Here is a 25738-nt window from a genome sequence, read left to right as displayed (position 1 = left end):
CCATTGTCGCCAGGCTCGTGCATCCCATTTTGCAGGTTAAAAATGATATTTGGAACTCCCTAATATATATAATATTTAGCTGTGTTTAAAAAAATACTGACGAATAATTCATATATCAAAAGAACGGGTCATACTTACCCTCTAGTTACAAACAAAACCATTCCTTTTGTTTATCGGTTGTCAGGTAAAGACGGACGCTTACGTTAGTACTGGAAGTGTATGTACGTAGGTAAGCATCTAAATATAATAATGACGAAGAAAGTAATGTTACCAATACTAGTCTCAGTATTACACGATGAATACTGATTCTACTGTTGCCCTTGATACCATTTTATGCGAACGGAATTAATTGGCTTGATCGATGTATTTGCCTATACAGAGGGTAAATGGCAAATCAGACCTTGTTTAGATGATTAATATAGATTTAATACGTTATGTTAGATAATTTTTCGTAAATCTAGATGTATCTTTATGTTTTTTAGATCAAATAGCATTGGCATTGTTAGCCATAAAATACAATTTTTTCATGTATCTATACATATGACGTAAAAATAAACCCGAAGCTGTGTATGAATTGTAATAAAACAACTGAGCATTCATGTTTAGTACCTACTTACTGTTCTTAATGTCTATGCTTTAATTGAATTTAAAAAATGTATAATCGTTTTCATCTAAAGATTTCTTTTTTATTAGTATAAAAAGCCTTATAAGTATAACACCATAATAGTGTTAGAGCGTATCTACCCGTCTACGCGAGGATGCGCAGGCGACGTATCTTTTTAGAAAGTGGCACGTGTCGGGGTTGTTCACCCTACGCAATCCGGGTCACGGGTCCCCCCGCGGTCCCGCTCAGGCCCCCGCGGCCCCCGCCCGGTACGTTACTAGTCCTTGATAAGGAAACTTCATTGACACCATAATCGACAAGCGGGTCGATGGATAAGGCACTCCTTGTGAGATATATATATAGGTGATTTATATCACGGACTAAATGTTACGTTCCGATATCGATGTTTCCTACATAGATATAACATTTGGTAACAACAAAGATATGGCGTAAGACTTTAGTATTGTTATAAAAACTTATTCCCATCATCTGGTTCTCTCTCATGTGCATCTCCTGGTTTCGTGATAAAATAAAAAAAAATCATTACAGTATGAATAAAATAATACTTAATCTTAATAGACGCTTTAAAACTAAGAAATCTAAAAATTCTATAACGTCGATAAATCGCCAAATAAATATTTTTAATATACCTCCAACGCACAGACAGCGATCAATTGTGATATGATTATATGTATACGTGTTCGGATTATAATAATTTTAACATATTCAGCTTATATAACGTTGTGACGAGAGGACGTGAGACGTGTGGCAGTTTGATGAATCGAGCCACAACAATATGTTTAAAACCAACGAACAATGATCATTGTCCAAAACTGATCGAGTCTTCCATAACATAAAGATTATATATATAAATAAATCAATACAACTACAGCTACATAGCTTACAGTGTTATTAAATTTGTAAATTATTTTTGATATTGTTAAAGGTTTTTAAGAATAAAAAGTAGCATGTGTCACACTGTAGTCGCTGTAGAAGTATTTATTTATTTTGCATTTTTTTTCTTCAGATTTTCGTCTTCCTTCTTATTTGAAAATCAATAAACATCATAATATTATGTAAATAGGATTTTATTTTCATAAAATAATATTTTATATCGTACGTTCACATATTCACTGTTAAACGGTAATTTTAAAAACTTTCATCTGCTATAGAACCTTGATTTTGAAATTGATATAATATAACATGATATTTATCGAGTAACTAAAAAAAATATCAATATTTGATTACTTTATATTCCGCTTTTGACGTTTCTATCCTTAATTTCCAATTTCGCAAGGGTTGACACTCGTGTCGCGACAAACAAAAATATACTTAAAGTGGGTCTCGCTCCCGCAACTGAGAAACTAGGTCGAAATGATTGACTTAATTCTCTATTTCTGCCCTAACTCCTCGCCATACTTAGTAGCTTTCAGATTATCTTAATAAAAAAACTCATTTATAATTCCTATTTATTTGTATAGATTGTAATCTAATTCATTTATGCACACATGTACAGTAATACATATGTTATTAAAGTAATATTAAATTATATCCTACACTATGACATGAGAAATATGATATGCATTGTCATATGATACTTACACCTAATGTGATGCTTAAGACAAACACTTTCCATACATAAATCATTAACAGACTAAACACGTGTGTGTAATTAGAAAATACAGACTAAACATGTATACATTTTGACATATTATAACTTATAACTATAGATTAATCTATATAATTTAAATTATAACCATCATTTGATGAATTCAATCGTACTGAACGTATTTTTTTGTTGTATAACCAATGCTTTAGCTAGTTTGAATGACTTTATAATTATATATCAGCACTTGTGATGTTGTCCGTCCGTACAACAAAACTCTTTCCCAGCGGAGAAGTTAGTCGGGGTCCATTGTCCGCCGCAGTTCCTGATGAAAAGGAAGGCTTTTTCCCTGTAGATGTCACGCTCCACTGCACCACAGATGACTGGTCCCGCGCGGGGCAAATACTTGAGTATCTAGATTATATTACAATATACATTATAAGGATTTGTTTTAGAAAAAAAATGTCGAATTGATATAAGCAACATTTATAAAATAAAATAAAAACTTTTCAACCGACGTTTTTTTTGTCTAGTAGTAGTGTGTTATCTTCGGTTATTACAATAGAACGAAAGTTTCAACAAACTGGCAATACAAAAATTAGGACGAACATTTTTAGAGAAATAATTTTAATAGTTTATTATATCTGAACACATTCACATTCAAAGAAAGTGCACAAAGTTATAGCTCGACCGGCCAATGAAACGGTAAAATGTAATTAAATGAAAATCTATGAGGGAAGTGATGGCCAGCACGTTATATATTTTATTATCTGCATATCGCTTTCTAAAAACGTCTGTCCACAATGCCGGTCTTACAAAACAGAATGTGTCACGTATGTTATTATTCAAGTTTAGTACTGAGCGAGAATTTCAATAAATAATAATTTACGACATACTCAAAGAATATCAATCTTAGACAATAATAAAAAAAAAACAATGATCTATAGCATGAAGGCAGAATCGAGTCTAACTTTATCCTCGTCATCAATATACGAATAAGTTTAATCGAACTCATATCTAATTCAAATCACTCTATCGATTATTATTCATATCATAATGTTCATACCACATCCAGACACTTGCTAATGCAGTGTTTAAAGCCCCCGGTGCCGCACGGCAAGCTGGGGCTCTCCGTGTCGTACGTGACCACAGGTTTCCCCTCAGGTGGACCTCGGGGTCTACGACGACCTTCCCTTATACCAATTTGCTGCGACATGAACACGCCACATTGGCATGACTCTAACTGTAAAGTAGAATTTATTTTATAAGCATTAAAATCAATACAAAACGGGACTATGACTTATTTTAGTTATTCATAGATATATTATAGATTTTATATAAAAAAAGTTTTTAAATGGAACGTCTAATTAATGATATACATTGTCTATAAAACTAAACTTGTCATTTCCTAACCTCATACAGTACTCGTAACTGCAAATAAGTTTCCTTCAAATCGGCCATTTACCATAATAATTCTAAACAAAGGCTTAAAGGTGGTAATTGGTAGCGAATACCGAATGCATTTAAAGCTTCTAATTATTTTAGTAACAATGCAGCTGAGTGTAGTTAATTTGTTTTAACATTATTTACTGCTTAACATTTCGTAATTATACATTTTGTAAATAATTCATTTTAAATCACAAAGATTATGGTACACAAAACAAAATATTTCGTATTGCATGGATAACTGTCACTAGAGTAGAACTGAAAGAGCAAAATATTAACTGGAAAATCTTTTACGTTAATTAACGTTTGATGTATTCTGTAAGTGTTACAATAGAATGAAGCCGTATTTAAACTCGGAGTAAAAGCAACATGTAAAAACGCATACAAAACTGGTAATAAAGTCGAATAAAAAATAAAAATAAATCTATTATATCATAAATACTATTTTGAAAGTGAATGGAAATATTGTCTATTGTCTTGAATATTCACACAAGCCCACAGAATCCTTATGTTACTGTAGTGAATAACAGACTAGATAAGGTCAACTTACTAACAAAAATAATATTGGATTCCCATTCTGAAAACAACAATCCCATGTCAGGTATTCGGTCGTCTATCAACGGAATCTTCGCTTCGTTACTAACTCCACAGGTCTTTACATACGCACATAAATAGTTATTTTTTAAGGCCTCACGAAGTCAGTAGCAGGGATAGTATATACATATACTTTAAACGCTATTAAATCCCAACCATGAGAATGTTAATGAAATTTACCTCATCAAATTCCTCATCAATATCCGTCTCAATTGACTTCAAGCTTTCCAACTCGTCTCGCTTCAGTTTCTTCCGGGCTTCGCTCGCGATAGCTAACCACAAAAATGCGGCAAGAATTGCCCAACGCCGGATGCCGATCATTGTACTGATGATAAAGAAATCAAAATTATTACGTTACTAACATATTAACCGCAATGTTTATATTTTACAAATGCTCACACGTGGTAACTATTAGCGTTTAAAAAATAAATACTAAATTCTTCTCAAAAAGATTTTTTTTTATTTCCTAAATAAACAGTTTGAAATTGCATTTTGCCCTATTTTCAAACAATAATAATAATTAAATAAAACAACAAAAAGATAGCAACCCCCAAATTAACCCCCAAACTATAAGTCTCAATAGATTTATTATAAGACAAATTAGCGCTTACCTTCTCTTCCTTTGCAATTTTAATCCTATTTTCCCTTTAACCTTACGGCCTCATAGCCTTTTACATCCCTGACACAAAGACCTTATTTAAATGAGGTTAATCTGTGGCTGCATCTATTTAAATGAACGTCAAAAGACATTTATCATTGTTCGTCATAAAGGAATGCTTACTCAGCTTTCGTTACGTGCGAATTACTTGCATTGAATCTCGATTTTATAGCCTAAGTACGTGTCTCCGAATGATTGAAATCTCGTGTCCGCAAATACCTTTGCATAGTCATGTGCTGAGCCGATTTCTAAAATTTCTAGATGAAGACCTATCTTCTGCTTAAAATCACAAACTTCCATTTAACATCTGCTACTTGCCAAGTAAATTAAATTGCTATAAGCCGAAGGAAAATATTGAGCGCAAAATACAAACAGACGAATAATTTCAAATAGCATTTAATAGATTTTTGTCTATTATATAAAACCTCCATAAATGTCCTTTCCTAAATTATTTAAAGGTTACATCCTACTTGCTGTTTTTAAGTGCGTAAAAAGTAAAGAATTTTCATATAGTGTCTGATAGAGGTGTAATAAAAAATGTATGCTATTGCCGACCTCCAGCTTTGCGCAGCTTAGAATTTAATCATATCATAATGAGCGCCACTGTCAAATAACGCGAACAACAACCCCAAAATTAACAGAATTTAATATACAGTAGAACCAATAAGTTTATTGGTATCAAAGCCTATATAAGCTTCAAATATATACGGCTTATATACACCGTCTGTGAAGAACAGCAACAACAAGCACGTGTAGCAACCTTGAAACTAAACCTCCACTTGCTAATTCGATATTCGCTTTATTATTAACTCGATCGTTTTATTTCTAGTTTATTTATTATAAAATATAAAATGTTTCTAACTTACTTTAATATAATTTTTGATGTTTTATCATCTATGATAAATATGACCTCAAAATATAATCTATTATAAATTTAAAAGTCGTTGGCGGTAGATGACAAATAACAAGACTGACAGATACTTTCATCTCCTCTGCCCGTGATCAGGGTTGATGTAACGCAACCGAAACGTCGGGAACATATAGTTAAATAAAATAATAGTTAAAACGCGTAGTACCCGAGAAAAAGTTTCATATAATCAATATTGTTTATTTTTTGGTATCCTAAGTTATTTTATAACGTATAGATTTTTTCATCTGCCTATCACATGTTGCATTACAAATTATTATTAACGTATAAAGAGCCTTATTGGTATAGAATCAATTGTATTATACTCAAAGCCTTAACAAAAATCTCAATCAAGTTGTACTAATGGATGCAAAATTTTTATTTAATATTCAAATATACTGAAAATATTCATAATATATGAACAATACAAACATTTTATGGTCAGACAGTTAATAAAATTTTACAAAAATGTAAAAATGCATAAATACCAGTAAAAAGTTTCTTATCATATTTAAATGGATACTGAAAGAAATACAAACAACAAAAAAAAAAATAAAATAAAAAATAATAACATTTGATAAATTAATTTATTAAATAATTAAATCATACAGAAAAAAAAAAACAAACTTAGAAAATGTATTCTAAGGAAACGCAAAAACAATATTTCCTTTTAAAGGACTGGCTTCAAATCTAATAATACTGATAAATATGCATGCGATATTACAAAAAAGCCAAAATATTTACAAGCTTTACAGAAGATACATCAAAAGTAACAAATAAAACACATTACAATATACATATACAGTGGAAAAATATTTTTCATGTAATAACATACAAATTCAGAACACATTTAGGAAGTGTTAATATCATTTTAGTCTTACAAATAAATAAATTATTGCTACATTTTTATTTTTTGATTATTTGTACATACAGCTTATTAAAATTATTGAGCTGTTTCAATATATTATCTGTATTCTGTAAATTACAATTTGAATTAATTTTTAAATTTAAGTTACAATATTACATTTTTGTGATTTTTTTTTTTCAAATCAAAAAATCTGTGACATCAGTCTTTGTTGGTTAATTGTGATATGTTGGGTATTAAAAACAATCAGAATGGTGGACAGATTAGAATTACTTTTATAATTGTACTGTTAATCATAATTGTATTTAATATTATTATCTGTGGCACTTCGTAATGTTATACAGTCTTTTTGATGAACTTATAGTTCACAATCCATAATTTTAACAGTCTTTAGCAAGCATCAACTTTGCTTCACCTTCAAACACAACCTTTTTTTCCTCTTCAACAATGCAGAAAAATTTAACCTTGAGTATTTTTCTAACATCGACCAGCTCCACACTTATAGTCAGCTTCTCTCCAACAAAACATTTATTAGGAAATTTCATGGTCTGTGACACTAGCACAGTGCCAGGTCCAGGCAGATGGGTTCCAATAAGCCCAGCGACGAGTCCATTCAAAAACGCCCCATGAACAATTGGTCTTTTGTTGCCATTATTCTTATGGAGGTAATTGTGATCGCTCGTCAAATTTGAGAATGTATCCAGATCTTTCTGTGTTAGAGTTTTCTGTATTCTTATTTTATCACCAGCTTTGAAAGCCGCACGGCTGAATGTTGATTGAAACTTACAGATCTTCTGATAATTCTTATTGTTTATGAGATATGGAAACCTATTCGACAACATTTTATTCATTGTTTCTCCTATGGTTTTGCAACTTTTTTTGTATTTTCTACAAATATAGATGCTAGATTAGAAATAACTTGATTTTCTGATTTAATAAGTGCTTCAATATTTTTAACTGTTTTTATGTCATGTATTTTATCTTTTGCATGACTGTCATATAAGTAAATAAATATTGTTATAGCATCAGCTAATGTTTCTTCATGGTCGGAGTTGAGTAAAGTGGAAATAGGTTCAATAGCTCCATTATTCACAATATAATCAACATTATCTGGATCTGTAATAGAGAGGAAGATTTTTTGTATAATATATTATATTAACTATAGTTATTTTCAGTTGTTTTATAAGTTGGATTGGCTGTTTGTACAATACAATACCCTGATTGTATGTGTCAAAAATAATAACAACTGTAAAAATAATATTTGGAATTTATATATTATAATTATATTCGTTTTAATGTTTACGAATTGTGTAAAAGAAATGAACATAAGGAATTAAGCGAAAAAAAGATAATAGAATAAAAAATATCATTTTTACCTATACACAAGTTGCAGATTCCTGCTGTGGCAAAATGAAGCAGTTTACTGTTATTTTCATTCTTTAGCACATGGATAAATATATCTAAGACTCCAACATTTCTTATAAAACCGTAGTTTATAGGGTCGTAAGCAAAGTTAGCAAGATTTGCTAAAACCTGATGTTTGGCATCTGCAATTTACAAGAAGAATATGAATTTCGAGAAAAAATTGACAAATAGGTCTTTTTCCTGAAATGTTACATACCAAACGATGAAGAATTAATGTATTCATCGACTAAAAGTGATAAATAACTTTCGCGATCCGTTCCATTTTCTGGTGTTCTCTTTCTTAGTTGCGTTTTACTGCTAAACATCGAGTTAATAGATAAGCTTTATATTAACAATAAGTATAGTTGATAGTATTGGTTATATCAAGGAGCTGTATGACTTTTAAAATCCTTGGGCTTGAAATTATTCACTTATTCAATAAATTTAATTTTGGAGACTTGAAAGTTGAATGTTGACACATAATATAGGTAACTACCTAATAGGGTAGGTCACTTTTGACAATTTATTTATTTTTTATCTTTAAAAACTAAAATAATATAAATATTGTTACAGTTACTTAAAATATACATTGATAAGCCTAAAATATTTTCCCCACTATGTAGCATTTGTAAAAAAGAGAGTTCTATTATAACAATAAAAAAAAGGTGTTATCTCTTTTTTAAAGTATATTTCGATATGTTTTTAGTGCATTTAATAATCTAAATATATATAGAAATTTAAAAAAAATCCGTACTTTTTGTATATAAAATAAAATCTTTTAAAAGTTATTTTAATATAGTTAGTTTAAATAGTTTCTAAGAGAAGTTATTTGTATTGATAATCAAGTTTTTCAGTAAAAATATTGTATTAAATAGCAATTTATTATCATACTGTTTGTTTTTTGGTAGTAAAGGTGACAATAAGAAACACTTTATAAATAATACCTATCTGCCTACTTGGGACGCGTGGTTTTGACGTGACATTTAACTGACATTTTAAATCTCGGATCCCGGATTAATATAAATTAGATATCAGTTAAAGAGTATTATTTATAGATATGTGCACATTTTAACTTATATATTAAACTGAAATATTTCACATCACAATGGCCAGTGTTCCAAATATTGCAGGTAAATCATAAATAAATATTCTATTAGAAATTGAATTAAACAGGTTACTCTACTTTAATATTTTTTTTTTAAGGACTGACAAATCGGAATTTATTCCGCATCGGTTTTCAAGAACCTTACAAAGAAGTAGCAGTGAGAGATGAGGCTACAACAAATATACGCAGTTTTATATTCAGTCCTAAGGGGACATATATAGCCTTCAGGACAGATAAAAAGTAACTTTAAATTCCTTTTTGTATTTTAACTTCTACGAATTTTCTAATTGATTGTAATATAGTAAATAAACAATTAAGATATATGATAATGTTGTCATACAGATATAACATTCCTTACTATTTAATTATTTTTAACTTAAACAATTAATAAATCGGGGTAATCGTTTTTAGAGCTGAGATACTGAAATGTGCTGACTGGTCTGTAGCTGCATCAATAGAGGGAAATTATAAAGAAATGTTTTTCTCACCACTGGACAACTATTTCATAATTTGGGAAATGTTTGCTATGACTAAAGAAAATCCACAGGTAATGTAATCAAATCTTCATCTAACTGTAATAATATATAACTGTATTAACTATTAGAGATGAAATGGATAGTGCTTTGGCTGGGTACAAGATACCAAATATTTGGCAAGCTGTGAAGCTGGAGTGAGGGATATCTGGCCACAAGATATTCGACTCTTTCAGATATTTTTTTTTAAAAGATGAATTTTTAATAACAATCAACACATATGGTGGTCAGCTAATTTAAATCAGAACCCACAGTTGTCAAGGTTTGCTAGAAATTATCTTTCATCACTGTAGGCGTGTCTGGTATACAAAGCCAATCCAAATGCTGAAAACTTGTTATTGATTAACCACAATTTTTGCAACTTGTGATTTTTGAGTATTAAATATAAAAAGTCTTTCATAACCTTTGTGGTATCATTTGCATTATGTGAAACAATGATGTATTTTGTTTCATTTTACTCTATGAAATCCGGTTGTATACTGAATTACTATCCAGCATCAGGTCGGAGAGTGAAGGGTGTTCCTGATAGGCCAGATAGCGCATAGTTACCAGATATTAGATATCCATTTCATCTCTCATTAACTTTATATTTCATCTATATTACATACATTTCGTAGTTCCTACTTGCATAGAGAGATTATTGTTAGAATATTTTGTTTTTTGTGACCAGGGCAAACCAAACCTACATGTCTTCAAATCATCGGATGGTACAAAAGTTGGATCATTTGTACAAAAGAATCAAATCGGATGGTAAGGACTTTATTGGATTAATTCATAAACATATGAACTAATTATCGTTTTGTTATAAAATTATGTAACTTTTTTGACTTTCTAATCAAGAAGTTGGAAAGAACATAATGAAAACTGTATAGTAATAAGTGGTTAATTAATATGTGATAATTAAACTTTATAATTTAACCTAAAAAAAAAAATACAATAATAAAACCAGACAATTTTCTCCAAAGGGAACCAAAATGGTCGGCGGATGAGAAACTATTTGCAATTCTCGTTAACAACAGGGTGTTGATATATGAGGATGTAAAACTTGATCACTACACGCACTCCATTCAGGCGGAGAAGTTGCAGGCATTCAGCATATCACCGAGTCTGGCACCAGCTTACTATATATCAATATTCACTCTCGGTAAGTATTGATCTACGTAAAGTATGTTCAATATATTATAGGTTTTGTGAGAGAGGGCACTAGGGCTATAAAAACAAATATCAAGCCTTAATCCATCCTTAAACCGGCTACGGATTGGACTATAATGATGGATACGTATGAAAAACAATACAAAATCCCCGAGGATATTTGTGAGTCAGCCTCCAGACCAGACATATTTATATATTCGCGAATATTAAAGCGCGTTGTGATGATAGAGCTTACGGTTCCTTGGAAAACCAAAATCCCCAAAGACCATACCATCAAAGTCAACAAATATTAAAAGCTCACAAACGTACTCACTCGAAATAGGTTCGTCGTCGATTTATACGCGGTAGAAGTGGGAGCGAGAGGTATAACGGCTAAATCTCTCTACAACCTACTAAAAGACTTGGACCTGTCCAGAACTCACATCAATTCGTTCTTGGAACGTACTTTCAAGGCAGCCCTAGTAGGTTCTTTTCAAATATGGTTAGGTAGGGAGAAGAGCTTGGACAGTGGAGGTGAGCGTTTAACGCTCTTTAGTTAGGGGCCCCTTAAACCTACACCTGGGTCGCAAGTCCCAGACACTCGCACGGTGAATCCATTGAATGCTAAGAGGTTTCGTCTCGTCTACATAATTGATTAATTATAAGTAATTTTCTTTTCATTGAAAGTACATATGTAGCTTAATTTTATTATCACCTTAACAAATTTGTATATGAATAATGAAATTCTTACTGCAATCATAATATTGCAGGCAGTTTATAGGAATATATATCATGTTATTCTAGGTAAAGCCGGTCAACCATCATTTTGGCGAGTGTTCAAGTTCCCAAACTTTGATCCAACCCAGTCGGTTGTCAGCCGATCCTCATTCCAAGCTGACAAAGCAACATTTCACTGGAACAGAAGAGGCACCAATCTGTTTGTTTTAACTCAGACTGATGTATGTACAATTAATGCTAACATTTACTATATTATTTAAAGTAAAATAAAAAAAGTTTATATGTATGATTGGCAGAATGGATTTGAGCAAGTTTGTTTTTTTTTTTTGTTTAACTTTTAGATGTGACAACCAAGACAATTTAAATGATGATAATTAATTTATTATGAAAATTTGATACTTATAAAGTATGATATTTATTTATAGGTTGATAAGACCGGTGGTTCATACTATGGAAAACAATCTCTGTCTTACGGAGATGTGAAGGGGAACGGAGGAAACATGACCTTTAGTAAGTTTATTACCAGTTATACCAATATTAAGCTTAGTCTAGACAAATTCGAAGCAAAATATTTCAACATGTTTTAATAACTTTGGGTTATAATACTATGTATTGACAATTTTTATTCAGAAAGTTTTTATTTAATAATAATTCGTCCTGATATTTATTAAATTTAACATAGTTCAATAATTAATAAAATTCATTTTTCATCCAGGTAAAGAAGGTCCTATCCACGCGATATCCTGGAACCCTGGTAACTGGAATGAGTGGGTCGCGGTTTACGGACACGCCCCCGCTAAGGCGACCATATTTAACGCAAAATGCGAGCCCCTCTTTGAATTCGGCACAGGAGCCTGGAACGCTATATACTTCCCACCAGAAGGGAATTATATCCTTTTTAATATATAAGTCGGAGTTTAGTACAAATTCGTCGTTTTTAAAAAGGGTGACGTCAGCATAACTAACGTCACCAATGCCTTCATTTTTGATTATCGTCAGGATCACAGAGTGTTGAAGGCAACCTCGTAGACTGTTCCTGACTGTCGAATCCCTTATATGGAAGAGGTCCGATCGTCGCAACGACTCCACCGAGACAGTTTTTAATCTGTACTCCCATCTCTATTTATACCAACCGACGCTCATTGTTGTCACTGCACTTGCACAGGTGGATACGGAGGTGATTATGAAGGTGAACATGATAATTTCAACTACCATTAATTATTGATTATTCAAATAATAGGAACTGCGTCGATATATATACCCTTCTTATAACATACTTGTGGACTCTACGAATGATTTTGATCATGTCAAAAATATCATTCTGATGGGTAGGACTGATAGTTCTTTTTAAACGCCGACCATTAATATTTATAATTAAGATATTATTTCGACCAATACGACTAATAAAGGAAATCTCCCTCTTCTTAAACTGGCGAGGTCTAATCAATCAGATTAGCCACCGCCAGTATTTACTGACAATTATATCAAACGTGCTCATAGTATTGGAAGTACGTGCTAAGTTTATATTTAAGTCAGTCGTTGATAATCCATGAATTCTTGAATGTTTCCACTTAAATTCCATGGTTTTTGCAGGACCAGGTCTACACCATTGACCAGGAGAAATAGAAGTTAATACAATAGAGAATATATGTATATCGTATTTTTTATTTACTTATGATGTATCACACTGATATCTCCAATAAGCAGTTTTAATAATATCTAATATAACCTATATATGCAAAAAAAGGGAAAATTTCCTTAACTGCCCTGCACTAGTCCTTCTAGGTGGTTTTGGGAACATAGCCACGGGTCATATCTCAGTGTGGGATGTCCGCGGCTATAAGAAGCTGGGCGAGTGCAGTGCTCCAGATACCACCAGCCTGGCGTGGGACCCGCGCGGGGAGTGCTTCCTCACCGCCACCACATACCCTCGCCTGACAGTCGGCAATGGGTAATATTACTATAGAATATTCTAGAATCCAACGCCACTTGTCCCTTAGCAGTATTATATACTATAAAGACTATTATGTCTTTTGCAGGTTTTTATTCAGGTTTATTTTAATTTTTATCAAAAGATATATAGTATAATCGAAAGGAACGAAAATATAAATTATTAATATTAATGCTCAAAGTTGTACTAAATTGTATACATATATATCCTTATGTCGTAACTTCGGGGACTTGTAGAAGTAACTCGTATGAATTGGCTCTAACAGATAGTATATTGGATAAAGCATGTAGCTGAGGAATTATAATAATTGCCAAGACTACAAACAAAACGTTTAGTAAACTGCCTTTTTATATAATCTTCTTATTCCTTATACATTGATGTCATGTAAATAAAACCTTTGTGGGTTATTGCTTTTATATAAAGATTTTTACAACAAAAAAATATGGGAAACATGCAGGCAGGCCACATTTGGCTTAAGTTTTTGGATTGAAAGTTAAATTATTAATAGAGTTTTCTAAATTTTAAGAATATTTTACACAAACAACTATATGTATAAATGACTCGCATGCTGAAATGTCCTTTATAAAAGCTCAGGATTAATTTCCATATGTTTCAGCTATTACAGAGATTGTGTGAAATCATATCAAAAGACCATTGGTAATGTTCCTTGAAAAATATATGTATGTGTGCCCCTTCATTCTGCTTCCAGGTACAAAATTTGGCATTACACGGGAGCTCTCATGCACAAAAGAACGTGCGAAGATAAAGAGAATCTTCTGTCAATCAGCTGGCAACCAGGGAATTATCCTAAGAGCGATCTCTCCAAGTCCGTGCCGAAGAGTATAGAAGTTACGCCGAAAGCCACAGCAGCGTACAGGCCTCCAGGCGCTAGGAACAAACCCTCTACTTTCACCTTCCACGAGCATGAGAAGCCACATAAACCTGGACAGGTTGAAGGTGAATAGATTTGTCATATAAATGTCATATTTTAACTCTACCTGCGTTAAGTCATAGTATGTTAAAAGAGAATATAAGTATCTCTTCAGTTTGAAACAAAAATATACATACACGAATGGATCTATTTAGAAAATTGTCAGAAATTATAATAGAACTAACTGCAATTTTAATATAAAATATTAATCGTTTTTAAATAGCAACACCTTCAAAGCAAGCTATAAAGCAGAAGGAAAAGCGTGAAGCTCGCAAGGCCCGTAAAGCTGAAGAGCGGGGAGACGCGGCGCCCACGGTAACGCCCACGACACCCACTACGCCCAAAGCTCCCTTCGTGTCTACTGGCGACCCGGAAAAAGATAAGAAAATCAAAAACCTTAACAAGGTAATAAAATATTTACAATAAAAAAATTTAAAGATCTAATTTAAATGAATACTTTCCATCAAAATTTAAGAAAGGCTTAGATAAAATTTAATGTAACATGCAATTATATCACATGTTGGTATTTTTCTAACCATATGGACTAAAACATTTAAATATTTTTATTTCAGAAACTAAATGACATCGAGAAATTAAAACAACAAAAGGCGTCTGGAAAACAGTTGGAGCTCAACCAGCTGGCTAAGATTGAAAACGAAGCAGCACTGCTACAGGAACTGGCGCAACTGAAGTTATGATGCTATTAAAGATAATACAGAACAATATATATATATTATATGTATATCAACATAAAATTTAAGGAATTTTGCTTGCTATGATTTTTATAGCTCTGTTATTTTTAAGTCAAAGACTTAATTTTATACTGCCTTAGTTTATTAATAATCTGTGTAAAATAATAATATGTTTAAGAGGTTATTTTTTTACTTAATGACTTGAATAAAATGTTCTCAATATAATTTATTATATATGTCAAACTTGTGAGATTTTCTAATTTAACTCTCAGCTTCTGCTTAACTGTCCGTTGTCAGATTAAAATATATAATTAATTTTAATATAATATTTAGTTTCATTGAAATTTTTCATTTTCATAAGACAGGCCTCATGTTTTTTTAATTTATTTGCAAATGTAATGACATCCTGTCAATAGAGCCAACATTATAGTTTTGGAAGAGATATTATGATTTTTAGTTGTAGTAGCAGATATTTTTGCTTAAGTCGTTTAGTACCATTGATTTTTTTTTTTTTCATTTCATTTCATTTTAATAATTATTAATAATAAGTATTGAAAATAATCATATCCATAAGGAAAGTATATAGTGAGATCTCATTCAGCCAAAAGTTATTCACATATTAGAAGTTATATTATCTGAGATAGTTTCTTTATCTTATAAGTAACTTTTAATATAGTGATGTATATTTTTATAATCGATACAATTATTATCTATTTCTTAAAATATATACTTACTGATGGGATTAAAATTTAAAAACATTTCCATACATGAAGAGTATATGGCATATAACTTCATACAAAATAGCTATTCAAATAAAATATTGGAGCTTCGAATGTGTTTTTATTTATAAAATTTATAAGAAAAGTTTGTATTCCTATTTTTAACCCTAAATTTTGTTTTGTTTTTTTTTTGCTAAAAATAAAAGAAAATTTATGAAATTAGTCCTGTAGAATTTGTATATCATACCGGAAAAAGAGAGTGATTAGATATTGTAAAAATATTTCTGAGATTTATTCCTAATACCAAGACATCATCAAAAAAATAATAATCGAAGACTGATATTAATAAACGTGATGTTGAATAAGCGAAGCATTGACTATCCAACTAACAAAAAAAAAAAACTTTTCCAGAGAAGTTTAAGTGTTAAAAGTAGTTACTTGCTGGATCGTTGAAAATGTTCATCCAAAGGCATCCCTCACACTTATCTGTATAGATTCGAATACGGATACTTAGTGTTAAGATCTAAAGATACGGTTCTTAATTTTTAATAAGTATTCACAGTGGGCATAATCCTAAGACTAGGTGACGGCTGACGCCATTTGACATTTAACTTGACAGGACGTCTTTGTTCTTTTAATCGCATATGAATTGATCTATGTATTGGAAATTAACAAGATTATTGATCAAAAATAAAACAGTCCTTTCCTAATCATCTGATATCCACCCACTCAACTAGTTGGCTCATTGATAGTTAAATATCCTTCAGTCCATTTTATTTCGAGATTTTCCATCGTTATTATTGAGAACTTTTCATTACTATTAACAATAAATATGAATTAGATAAATTCGAAGTGTATTACTGATATGTACGTAAATATATTAGTACAACACATAATTTATGTAGTCAATGTAAATGACGATAACAACAACAGTTTTTAACATGTTTGCCGGACCATCTGGTTATTTTTAATATTTGTTCTATTACCTGTTGATTGGAATAGACTTTAATCATAACAAAAGTTGTTTTTATTTAATTTATGAAATCAGTAAATAATCTCTTGTGGGGACTTTAAATGTAAGAAGATAATTAACCTTTAATATTTTTATTAAACTACCTTCAATTTATTCTACTAACCGTTAAAACTGACACACATCAAAAATACCTTGAGTTTAATACTATCCAGAAAACAGTAATCAGTCGCGACGATGTTTGTTTCAAAATAATCACTGAGCCATTAGAACGTATCCTTTCGGAAGTTATTATTTACTCTTGATAAGATATTGATAAAGCGATCCGCGTGTTAGGTGCATTTCAATAGTAACTTCACGTAGTTCGGTATATTGACTCGACGATAAGGATTTGTTGACAGTCTAAGTTGCTATTATGGACAGATTATGTGAGGATATCGAACAGAATTATCATTTGGGTCCGAATGAAATCCAGACTGTCGTTTATGGACATAGGAACGGCGACACGATGGCATCTTCGTCCGAAACCATAGTGTTCGATGGAAAGTTGATGAAAACTTCAACCCAAACTGAGGAACTAGCTGCCACGTGGGGCGGACGTTACTCACGACCAAATTCTGGAAGGTTACGGCGGGCACATTCATGGTCTGGAGGGCCGCCGGAGGATGTTCCCTCCGAAATTAGGATATTAAGAGAAAGGTAGGTTATAACTTCAATTTTGTACCGTTTTGTCTCTATCGGTTTGAATAAAAATCATTAGTGTAGGTATTGGAAATTTTATTTAGATATAATTAGAGGTAATCCTCTACTAAGATGTAAGGACTATAAAATATTAAATTGCAGACTTAAATCAATAAAAAAGGGTTTCTTACTATATAAGTGACTTGCCTAAATATATAAAGTACGTTAAAGAAATAGCTATTTCGAAAATGATGACCCAAGATTTAAAAATATATACATTTATATCTCATTTACTTATTGCCTTAGATTAGTTCGAACTCAAGCGAAGCTGCGACCAGGAGCTGTACGTCATTTGTCGCAACACCAACGTCTTACTCTGGCTTCACTGGCTCTGGTGGATTTCATGAGTTTCTGTTCTATGAGCATCATGGCGCCATTCTTTCCAAGGGAAGCTGCTGAAAAGGGTCTGTCAGAGACAATGTGTGGAATGGTGTTTAGTTTTTATGCAGTTGTTATGTTCCTCACATCACCTTTCTTTGGTAAATATGTAAGTAGGTACCGAAAAAGCTTGGATAGGGAACCTTGACGTATCTCTTATTAACGACACTATTGGGTCGTGTATTCATTTAGGTTTTATGGAAATAGTTACTCTGAGTTATGATTCTTTATAGGAATATAGATAAAAAAAATCAATGATGTAGTTAACAAATCCAACAAAATTTTTCCTGAAATCGAGCACTCTTAGATTTGGCCGTTAAAGTTTCCAAACTATCGTAAATTTTTCTATTTAAAATATTTATTTATTCATGAATATCATATTAAATTGCAGTTACTTTACCTTTAAGTTTCCTTAAACTATTATTTGTCAAACAGTGTCAAGTGAATCGGTTAATTGATAACTAATATGGTGTTCGTTGGATTATTGTTAACAGTTACCGGCGCTCGGGGCGAAGTTCATGTTTACATCGGGGATGTTTGTCGCAGGAGCTTGTAATGTTTTATTTGGGTAAGACTTATTTATAACGAAAATGAAGCACTCAAAAAAATGTGATGGTTTTCGATCGGTTCCTAATCAATTTTAATTGATAAATGAAAGTGTATTTGTACATTTATTTAATTTACTCAGAAAAACATCTCTATCAGATTGTTTAGGTACACACTTTTTAACGGGAAACATACAAGTTACATTATAATAAGTTATTTTGTAAGATTGATGCAATTTTCCTAAAGAGTTTCAACTGTTATTTTAACATAAGATGTATAAATGAAGTATTATCAAAAACCTTATGTTTTTACTTAGTTATTTTCAGCCCATTTTTTTTCTTTTATGATAATTCATATAATTGTTTAATTCTGTTTTATGGTCACATTAAACGAATGTTGACTTTAATTCAATCTTCATGTTGTGTTTCCTTGAACGACGGGTTTTCTTCAAATCCAGCACCCTCGTATTAATAGAAGATAACAGAGCATTTACCACTCTCTGCTTCATCGTCCGGGGATTGGAGGCGCTTGGTGCCAGCGCGTATTCCACAGCAAGCTACGTGTTTGTGGTCAACGCTTTCCCAGATAACATAGGATCCGTTTTAGGTATCCTGGAAACCTTTGTAGGTCTAGGGATGTCCGTTGGACCAGCTATTGGAGGGCTTCTTTATTCGGTATGGATTATTTTGGTTCTAGAAATATGTTTAAATATTTCTGTTAGATTTGGGTTTTGAACAGCTGATAAATATACCTTAAATTTTTGACATTTCAAACTATTATTATACTGAAATCCATTTACATATATATATTATTTGTGACTAAAGTGTCATAAAAATAGTTTTATAACAGATTTTGAGGTTATTTAATTGCTAGAATGATACAATAAGAGTTATGGATGTTCCAGACAGATCGGCGGGTTCAGTCTACCGTTTTACAGTCTTGGTGTAGTGATGGTGTTGACAGTCCCTATCAACTATTGTCTGCTCACTGAATGTGACGGTATTATACTTATTCCTTGCCACACTTCCCGTTCAAAAACTCTTGTTGAGAAAAACTTTAAAGATTCTCATTAGAAATTAATAAGAAATCCAACTTTAGACATGTTAACAATGGCAGTAAAAATGATTTAAGTTTAATGTAATGCACTTGAATCGTCATATCTATTGTAAATTCTATTTCAGAATATGTATCCGGTTCAAAAACTGCTTCCATCATGAGACTTTTTAAGATTCCATCTATTATTATCACTGGTTTGGTGATAGTGATCGTCTCTAACACTTGGGCCTTTCTGGACCCTACTTTAGAACCACATTTACGACAATTCGGGCTATCAACTAAGCAGATAGGACTTATATTTTTGTTATTTTCAAGCCTATATGGAGTTTTTAGCCCCATTTGGGGTTGGGTGGCAGATAGGTGAATATTGTAATATTTATAATTTAATTTCATTTAGAAAATATTTTTTATATAATTTAATTTCTGCTGCAGGGTCCACAATCATTGGTGTATGATGGTTTGGGGGCTGTTCCTGTCAACTGTCGGTCTCTTACTTTTAGGGCCATGTCCATTCATTCCTGGCCTGTCGAGGTTAGTGGCGACTAAATTTTCTATTAAAAATGTTTAGATTTCTAATTAATTCACCAAATTTATATTTTAGAGGCCTTTGGCTGGACCTGGTAGCGCTTTCTATTTTGGGAATGTCCGTGGCACTGACGTTACTGCCAACTTTTCAAGGAGTTCTGACTAGTTCTATGTGAGTTAAAATAAGAAGCATTTGTTAAAATAAAAAAAAAACAAACAATATATAATTGAGACTAATATTTTTCGGAAATGTGACTTTCGTAAGTCCGTGATCATATAGTTTTTAAAATAATAAAGTGCGCGTAGTAATCCGAAAAATATAACTTTTATTTAAATGAATAAACGAGAAAGTCTTAGTTCATATTAAACAAAATATATATTCTGTATAATCTAAAATGTTATTAATAATTTTTTTACATTTGATGTAGCTCTACTTTTAAAAATTGCCTTTATGTATAATCATTACCTACTTTTAACCTAAACGATCGGACAGTTATTAACGATATCAAAGTATTATTTATTACAAATTTATAAAAAAAAGATATGAGAAATAGCAATTAATTATATTATCTCTGACTACTATGAGCTTAGTAGGAAATTCATGTTAAAACTATGTTTTTAATTTTAAAATTTTATCTGTATTGCAATATTATCTGAACACAGAAAATTTTACAAAATGAAAATATAGATCTCACTATTTTTTGTTCATTTCAAAAATATTATCGTTGACGATATAAAGGTTTCATATCTTAGCTACGAAGGTGGCTGCCCGGAAGCCCTGGCCACATACAGCGCTGTGGCCGGAGTATGGTCGTGTTGTTATTCTCTCGGAGAGGTACTGGGACCAGCGCTGGGCGCCGCCCTAGCTCAGAGATACGGCTTCCCGCTGTGCGCTACAATGTGCGCAGCCGCTTGCTTTACCATGGTATTACTGAATCTTTATCGATATTAACTACATTATATATAGATATATTATAAATCTGGAAAAAATTTGCAAACTATCTGTATTTAATTTAAAATAGCTAACTCAGGATAAATCTACAGAAGTGTTATGCCATACAAAAATTAAATTTATGCTTAATAAAGCGAGAAATTCATTGTTCATACAAGACATAGTTACTTATTGGTCAATTTTCCATCATAGCTGTCTAACCCAACAGTTTTACTGAGTAGTTTATTTAGACTTATTAATATAAGAAGATAAACAAAGATAATATCAATATAACCAAACTATGTCAGTGAATTAAATTCTATTTAAGTCACGTGGGATAAATAACTAATGACATTGCAGGCTGTGGTAACATTGACGTTCTTCTCTCTTCGCGAATCATCAAAATGGTTGGATGATGACTCCACAAGTAACTCCATCCCTTACAGCGATACAACCTGGAGCAGCAATCAGTTCCTCCGAACACGCAGTGCGCCGGAGGGTCGCGGACAACTGGAAAATTCACCCTTACTCACACCCTGTTCGTGTGCGTCCAAAACTGGTATGTTTTGTCTTATAATTAATAGTATGACTTTTCGTAAACTAATTTGATTAACACGAAAAATTTGCAAATTCAAATCATATCGTTATAATACAATAACCTTAACGAGATTATAAAATCTTTGGGAGGTGGTGTACGTATTGATTGGGTCGATTTCGTACGTTATTTTTTTTACAAAAATTTGAAGTCTCCAAGTTATTCGGTTAAAGAATAGATCTTTTTATAACGAAATAACTAAATGAGATATTTAATCTCAAGTGTGAAGTGAAAAGCTTGTACATTTGACAAAGTACATAAGTAACAGAGTTCTGACAATTTTTAACAGTGCTCGCCTCATGCTCTCTACTTGTCATGATTTTTCATAAAGATCTTTTAGTTTGTCATGTCTTTTTCCTCTTTCTACTTCTACACATAATTTTTATTTAATAAATTATAATAAGCCTAGTTTTCTTTTAAGTGCATATCGAAATTTCAAAACAGATAGTCCATTTAAATATCAAGGAATAAAGAAACGTTCCATTTTTAAAAAAGCGGTTTTGCTATATTAATTAAATATAAAGAATATTTTTTCACGAAACTTTCTTCTTAATGTTATAAATGATTAATAATTATTGCTCTTCTAACGGTATTTTTCAGCGTATTACGTATATGGAACGTCGCCATTGAAACAGCTATGTTTGACGCACAACAACAAGGAAAATGGATCGGCGAGTATAGCGGATATAGTAACGAATTTTTTAAAATTTCAATATTTGACAAACACATATATAAAATTAAGGAAATTTTACAATAAATACAAAAAAAATCCAAGCAATAATAATGAGGACTTATATCAAAATTACCTTGAAAACGAAGAAGAGGCTGAGAGATGTGAGCAATATGAACAACACGAAAGGATAATGGAATCAAGCAAAAATTATGTAAAAGAATCAGAAAACAGCTACTGCTCATATTTAGATAAAACTATCTTCGGACCAGTGGTCATGAAAATGAATAAAGAAAATATTATTATAAAGCGAAATAACAAAGGCATTGTCTCAAAAATAATAACGTTGGCTGAAGACAGGCGACCTTCGCATGAAATTATAAAACACAATTTACAAAAGGTACATTTCTACGAACAAAGTCCTGGATGCGAGAAAATTGATATATTTGTGAGTATTCATATTACAAAACTGTTCCTATCATTATTAATGCTATTTGTTATAAAGTCAAAATTATTAATTTTTATTGTAGGATGGTTGCGATTGCAGAGATGATATCACATACGTCAGAGGTACGGTTACTGTTTCATCAGCCGGAGCTTGTGAAGTGTAAAGAAGATGTTTTTTATTAATCTAAGTTATTTAATTAGTACGTAAATAATATATGTTTCTAAGATTATGGTAATTAATGTATACTTTTATGTAAATTAAAAAAATAATTTAACCATTATTATTTTTTATTTTTATCGCCTACGTGAAAAATAATAGCAAAATATTTTTGGAATAGCGTAGTGTATTGGGACTGTAGAAATCGGAAGGAGTTAACAATTGAGCCTCTATTGCGAGGGGCTTTTCATGCGAGTAATAACCTCTTTGTATCTTCTGCAATCCGTATAAAATCGACCTCGAGACGTTCATTTCAAATTACTTTTACTTAAATTTTGGAAGACTGCCTCTGTACCCCCCTAGTTTGATTTTCCATCTACGCCAAAACGGCTACGGTGCTACGACCTTTTTAAAAACAAAGGGACTAGGAAAGTATATTGTGGAAGAGATAACGCTAATTGATTTTAAAATATGTGTTGGATATACTTTCAGTAAACAAGTCACAAGACCATTCAATGTATTTTTATAATAAAGTATGTTAAACGTGTTTAATTATATTGTACCTTGGAGTTGAACTTGTATTTTGGTCAAAGCAAACTTATTTCCGAAAGTCTGAATAGAATTTATTTTAACTTTTTAACGAATTTGTGATAAACTTTTGCTTAATTTAATGTTAAAGTAATTTTATTTCACTATTATCTAACGAATATGTCTTAAAAATTCTTAGGGATTTTCAAAATAAAAATACTAAAATATTATACGTAAACGACAGAATTAAGACTCGTGGGCGGTTGATTCTTATAGAGGGGTTGGGGAAAATCCATTAAGGGAACAACCCTCTTACATTGGAACGAAATAGAATGATCTTACTCTGTCTATGCTTCGAGTCCTTTCGAAACATGATCTCCTGGTACATGCTACGGCATAGGAAAATTCTATAAACAACTTGAAAAGTCGTAGTGCGCATTTCCTTTGAAGACATTTTCGCTCCTTCGTATTTGAAGTACTCCATTAAAACTTGTCAGCACTCACACTCCTTATATCTTTTCATATTTATAATTAATTTGTTTATTCTTTTAACTACACATAAAACATAAACGAAAATGGCATACAAAGAATAACTATATAGTAAACATACATATGATATTTAAGGAAACAAATACTATGTTATTTATGTGATAGTACAGCGATGCAACTGAATTTCCGTGTTCCACAGAAGTATCAATTAAGAAGAATTTTTTAAACAGCACTTTTAATGTTAAACAGCAGTATTGCAATTTGCAAGTAATTCTATCAAAAATTTTTATTCAAATATCATTTTTTATTTCATCATTCAGTAAATTCATCTAAAATTTGTATGTTATTTGTTTTGAATTAGTGTTTAATTATTAGGAAAACGCAGGCATTTGTAAAATTATCTATAATACTGTAACAATTATCTGAACGTGGCTCGCCCATTATCTAATAAAGTCAAAGCAGACGCCCATTTAATCGATTCCAATTAATCCCTGTTCTCATTTGCTTGATCATGAATCATATTGACATATCGCGAAACTCGAACGGACGTGGTTTTGGTATTTGAAAACAGGAAGGAGGCCGTTAATATAAAATGAAAGTCATAATTATCGTGTGTCTCATAGTTTTATTGAAGGAGACGTCAAGCAAACCGAATGATGATAAAGATAACGAGAAATGTGAGGGTATCCTCGTTAGGAATAAGTTTCACAGGAAGCACGTGATCGGCATGGGCTTGAATCGCCCCTACCAACTAGCCTGCGACCACGCTGATCACAAGATCTTCTTCAGTTTCAACGTAGGCAAAGACGATGAGGACTCCTTTGAAATAGGTTTCATAGAAAAGGGTCATATAAAACATAAAGTTATTGAAGGTGTTGAAAATGGTTTTGCTATCGCAATAGACAACAAAGATAAAGTTGTTTACTTCGGAGGAAGCAACGGCATCTACAGGCACCATTTCAAAACCAACAGCAGCGTTACAAAAGTACTGAGTAACCATGATATATGGGACATGTTCTTCAAACATCATCTATACTTTATAACATATCCTCAACAGCATCTGTATAAATTGGTTCATATCAAAAATGAGACTGAAATCGAACGTCAAAAACATGTACACGAAAATATATACCAGTTTGCCATCGACGGTGACGATGATATGTTTATTACTAACGCAACTGGTTTATACCTAGTAAAGAACGGTACCACTGACAGGATTTTCTATGAGGGACCCAAAATGTACCGAGCGATTGAAATAAATAATAAAGGAGTTGCCCACTTCAGCGGGCAAAATGGTATTTTTGTTGCCAATAAAAAAAAACATATCCTTGAAAAAATTGCACATGTCAAAAACATTTTCGGTTTGGCGTTTGACAGCGAGGACAATATCATTTATTCTGATCCACATGAAATAGTTAAACTAGTACTTGAGGATTGTAAATAATGGTAAATGGTTTTTTTTATATAATGAGTACAAAAATGCACTATTTTTTATCTAAACACATGAAGTGAATACTATACTCATAGAATACATAATATTTATCTAGACACTTAGAAATAACTATGGTGATTCGTTCATCCAAAAACGTCGAAACAGAATATGAAGAAAATATATATAAATTACACAAATCTTATTTTACTGCATGTATTTTTTTTTTACTCGTTTTTTATTTGCACAATGTTTTTATTCCAATAACTATAAAAGAGGCTTAAATATGTAGACTATTAAATAAATAATTGTGTATTATTTTAAGCTTGATATTTGTTAAAAATTAAATAAATGTTTTTATCTGTGTAGTGTATTATGGCATTTCTTAATTA

At 31.7% G+C, this 25738-nt stretch overlaps 5 protein-coding genes across 6 annotated transcripts; 3 read left to right on the top strand and 2 right to left on the bottom strand.

Moving 5' to 3' along the window:
- Positions 1 to 2059: 2059 nt before the first annotated feature.
- On the bottom strand, positions 2060 to 5317 carry LOC116766825 (follicle cell protein 3C-1). Of its 2 annotated transcripts, XM_061526769.1 has the most exons (4): positions 4862 to 5317; positions 4431 to 4575; positions 3277 to 3453; positions 2060 to 2624 (listed from the first exon to the last, which is right to left on the bottom strand). In XM_061526769.1, the coding sequence occupies exons 2-4, from the start codon at positions 4569 to 4571 to the stop codon at positions 2451 to 2453; spliced, it is 492 nt and encodes a 163-aa protein (XP_061382753.1). In that variant the 5' UTR covers positions 4572 to 4575; positions 4862 to 5317; the 3' UTR covers positions 2060 to 2450. The 2 variants fall into 2 exon arrangements, with proteins under 2 accessions (XP_061382753.1, XP_032512848.2); XM_032656957.2 differs by lacking the exons at positions 4431 to 4575; positions 4862 to 5317 and adding an exon at positions 3624 to 3743.
- A 1066-nt stretch (positions 5318 to 6383) lies between these two features.
- LOC116770364 (uncharacterized) lies at positions 6384 to 8591 on the bottom strand. Its single transcript, XM_061526770.1, is given in 4 exon segments — positions 6384 to 7540; positions 7543 to 7796; positions 8057 to 8227; positions 8302 to 8591. Coding segments are annotated over 4 exon segments (1014 nt in total). The 5' UTR covers positions 8411 to 8591; the 3' UTR covers positions 6384 to 7060.
- Positions 8592 to 9035: 444 nt separating this feature from the next.
- Positions 9036 to 15998, top strand: LOC116767310 (eukaryotic translation initiation factor 2A). The gene is made up of 12 exons (XM_061526759.1): positions 9036 to 9214; positions 9288 to 9429; positions 9601 to 9736; positions 10393 to 10472; positions 10688 to 10866; positions 11658 to 11812; positions 12017 to 12101; positions 12307 to 12480; positions 13365 to 13542; positions 14252 to 14499; positions 14697 to 14878; positions 15046 to 15998. Exons 1-12 carry the CDS (start codon positions 9190 to 9192, stop codon positions 15169 to 15171), a joined length of 1710 nt encoding a protein of 569 aa, XP_061382743.1. The 5' UTR covers positions 9036 to 9189; the 3' UTR covers positions 15172 to 15998.
- Positions 15999 to 16931: 933 nt separating this feature from the next.
- LOC116769858 (MFS-type transporter SLC18B1-like) lies at positions 16932 to 23013 on the top strand. Its single transcript, XM_032661062.2, has 12 exons — positions 16932 to 17553; positions 17842 to 18082; positions 18468 to 18541; positions 18977 to 19193; positions 19428 to 19518; positions 19701 to 19935; positions 20008 to 20106; positions 20177 to 20272; positions 20854 to 21025; positions 21392 to 21590; positions 22227 to 22744; positions 22827 to 23013. The coding sequence occupies exons 1-12, from the start codon at positions 17270 to 17272 to the stop codon at positions 22905 to 22907; spliced, it is 2307 nt and encodes a 768-aa protein (XP_032516953.1). The 5' UTR covers positions 16932 to 17269; the 3' UTR covers positions 22908 to 23013.
- A 1410-nt stretch (positions 23014 to 24423) lies between these two features.
- LOC116768526 (ommochrome-binding protein-like) lies at positions 24424 to 25712 on the top strand. Its single transcript, XM_032659269.2, has one exon. The coding sequence runs from the start codon at positions 24510 to 24512 to the stop codon at positions 25359 to 25361; it is 852 nt and encodes a 283-aa protein (XP_032515160.1). The 5' UTR covers positions 24424 to 24509; the 3' UTR covers positions 25362 to 25712.
- The last annotated feature ends 26 nt before the right edge of the window (positions 25713 to 25738 follow it).

This window comes from Danaus plexippus (assembly GCF_018135715.1).
Source record: "Danaus plexippus chromosome 3 unlocalized genomic scaffold, MEX_DaPlex mxdp_25, whole genome shotgun sequence".
Taxonomy (NCBI): domain Eukaryota; kingdom Metazoa; phylum Arthropoda; class Insecta; order Lepidoptera; family Nymphalidae; genus Danaus; species Danaus plexippus.
The sequence above is the reverse complement of the archived record's forward strand: the minus strand, read 5'-3'. Positions and strand labels throughout refer to the sequence as shown.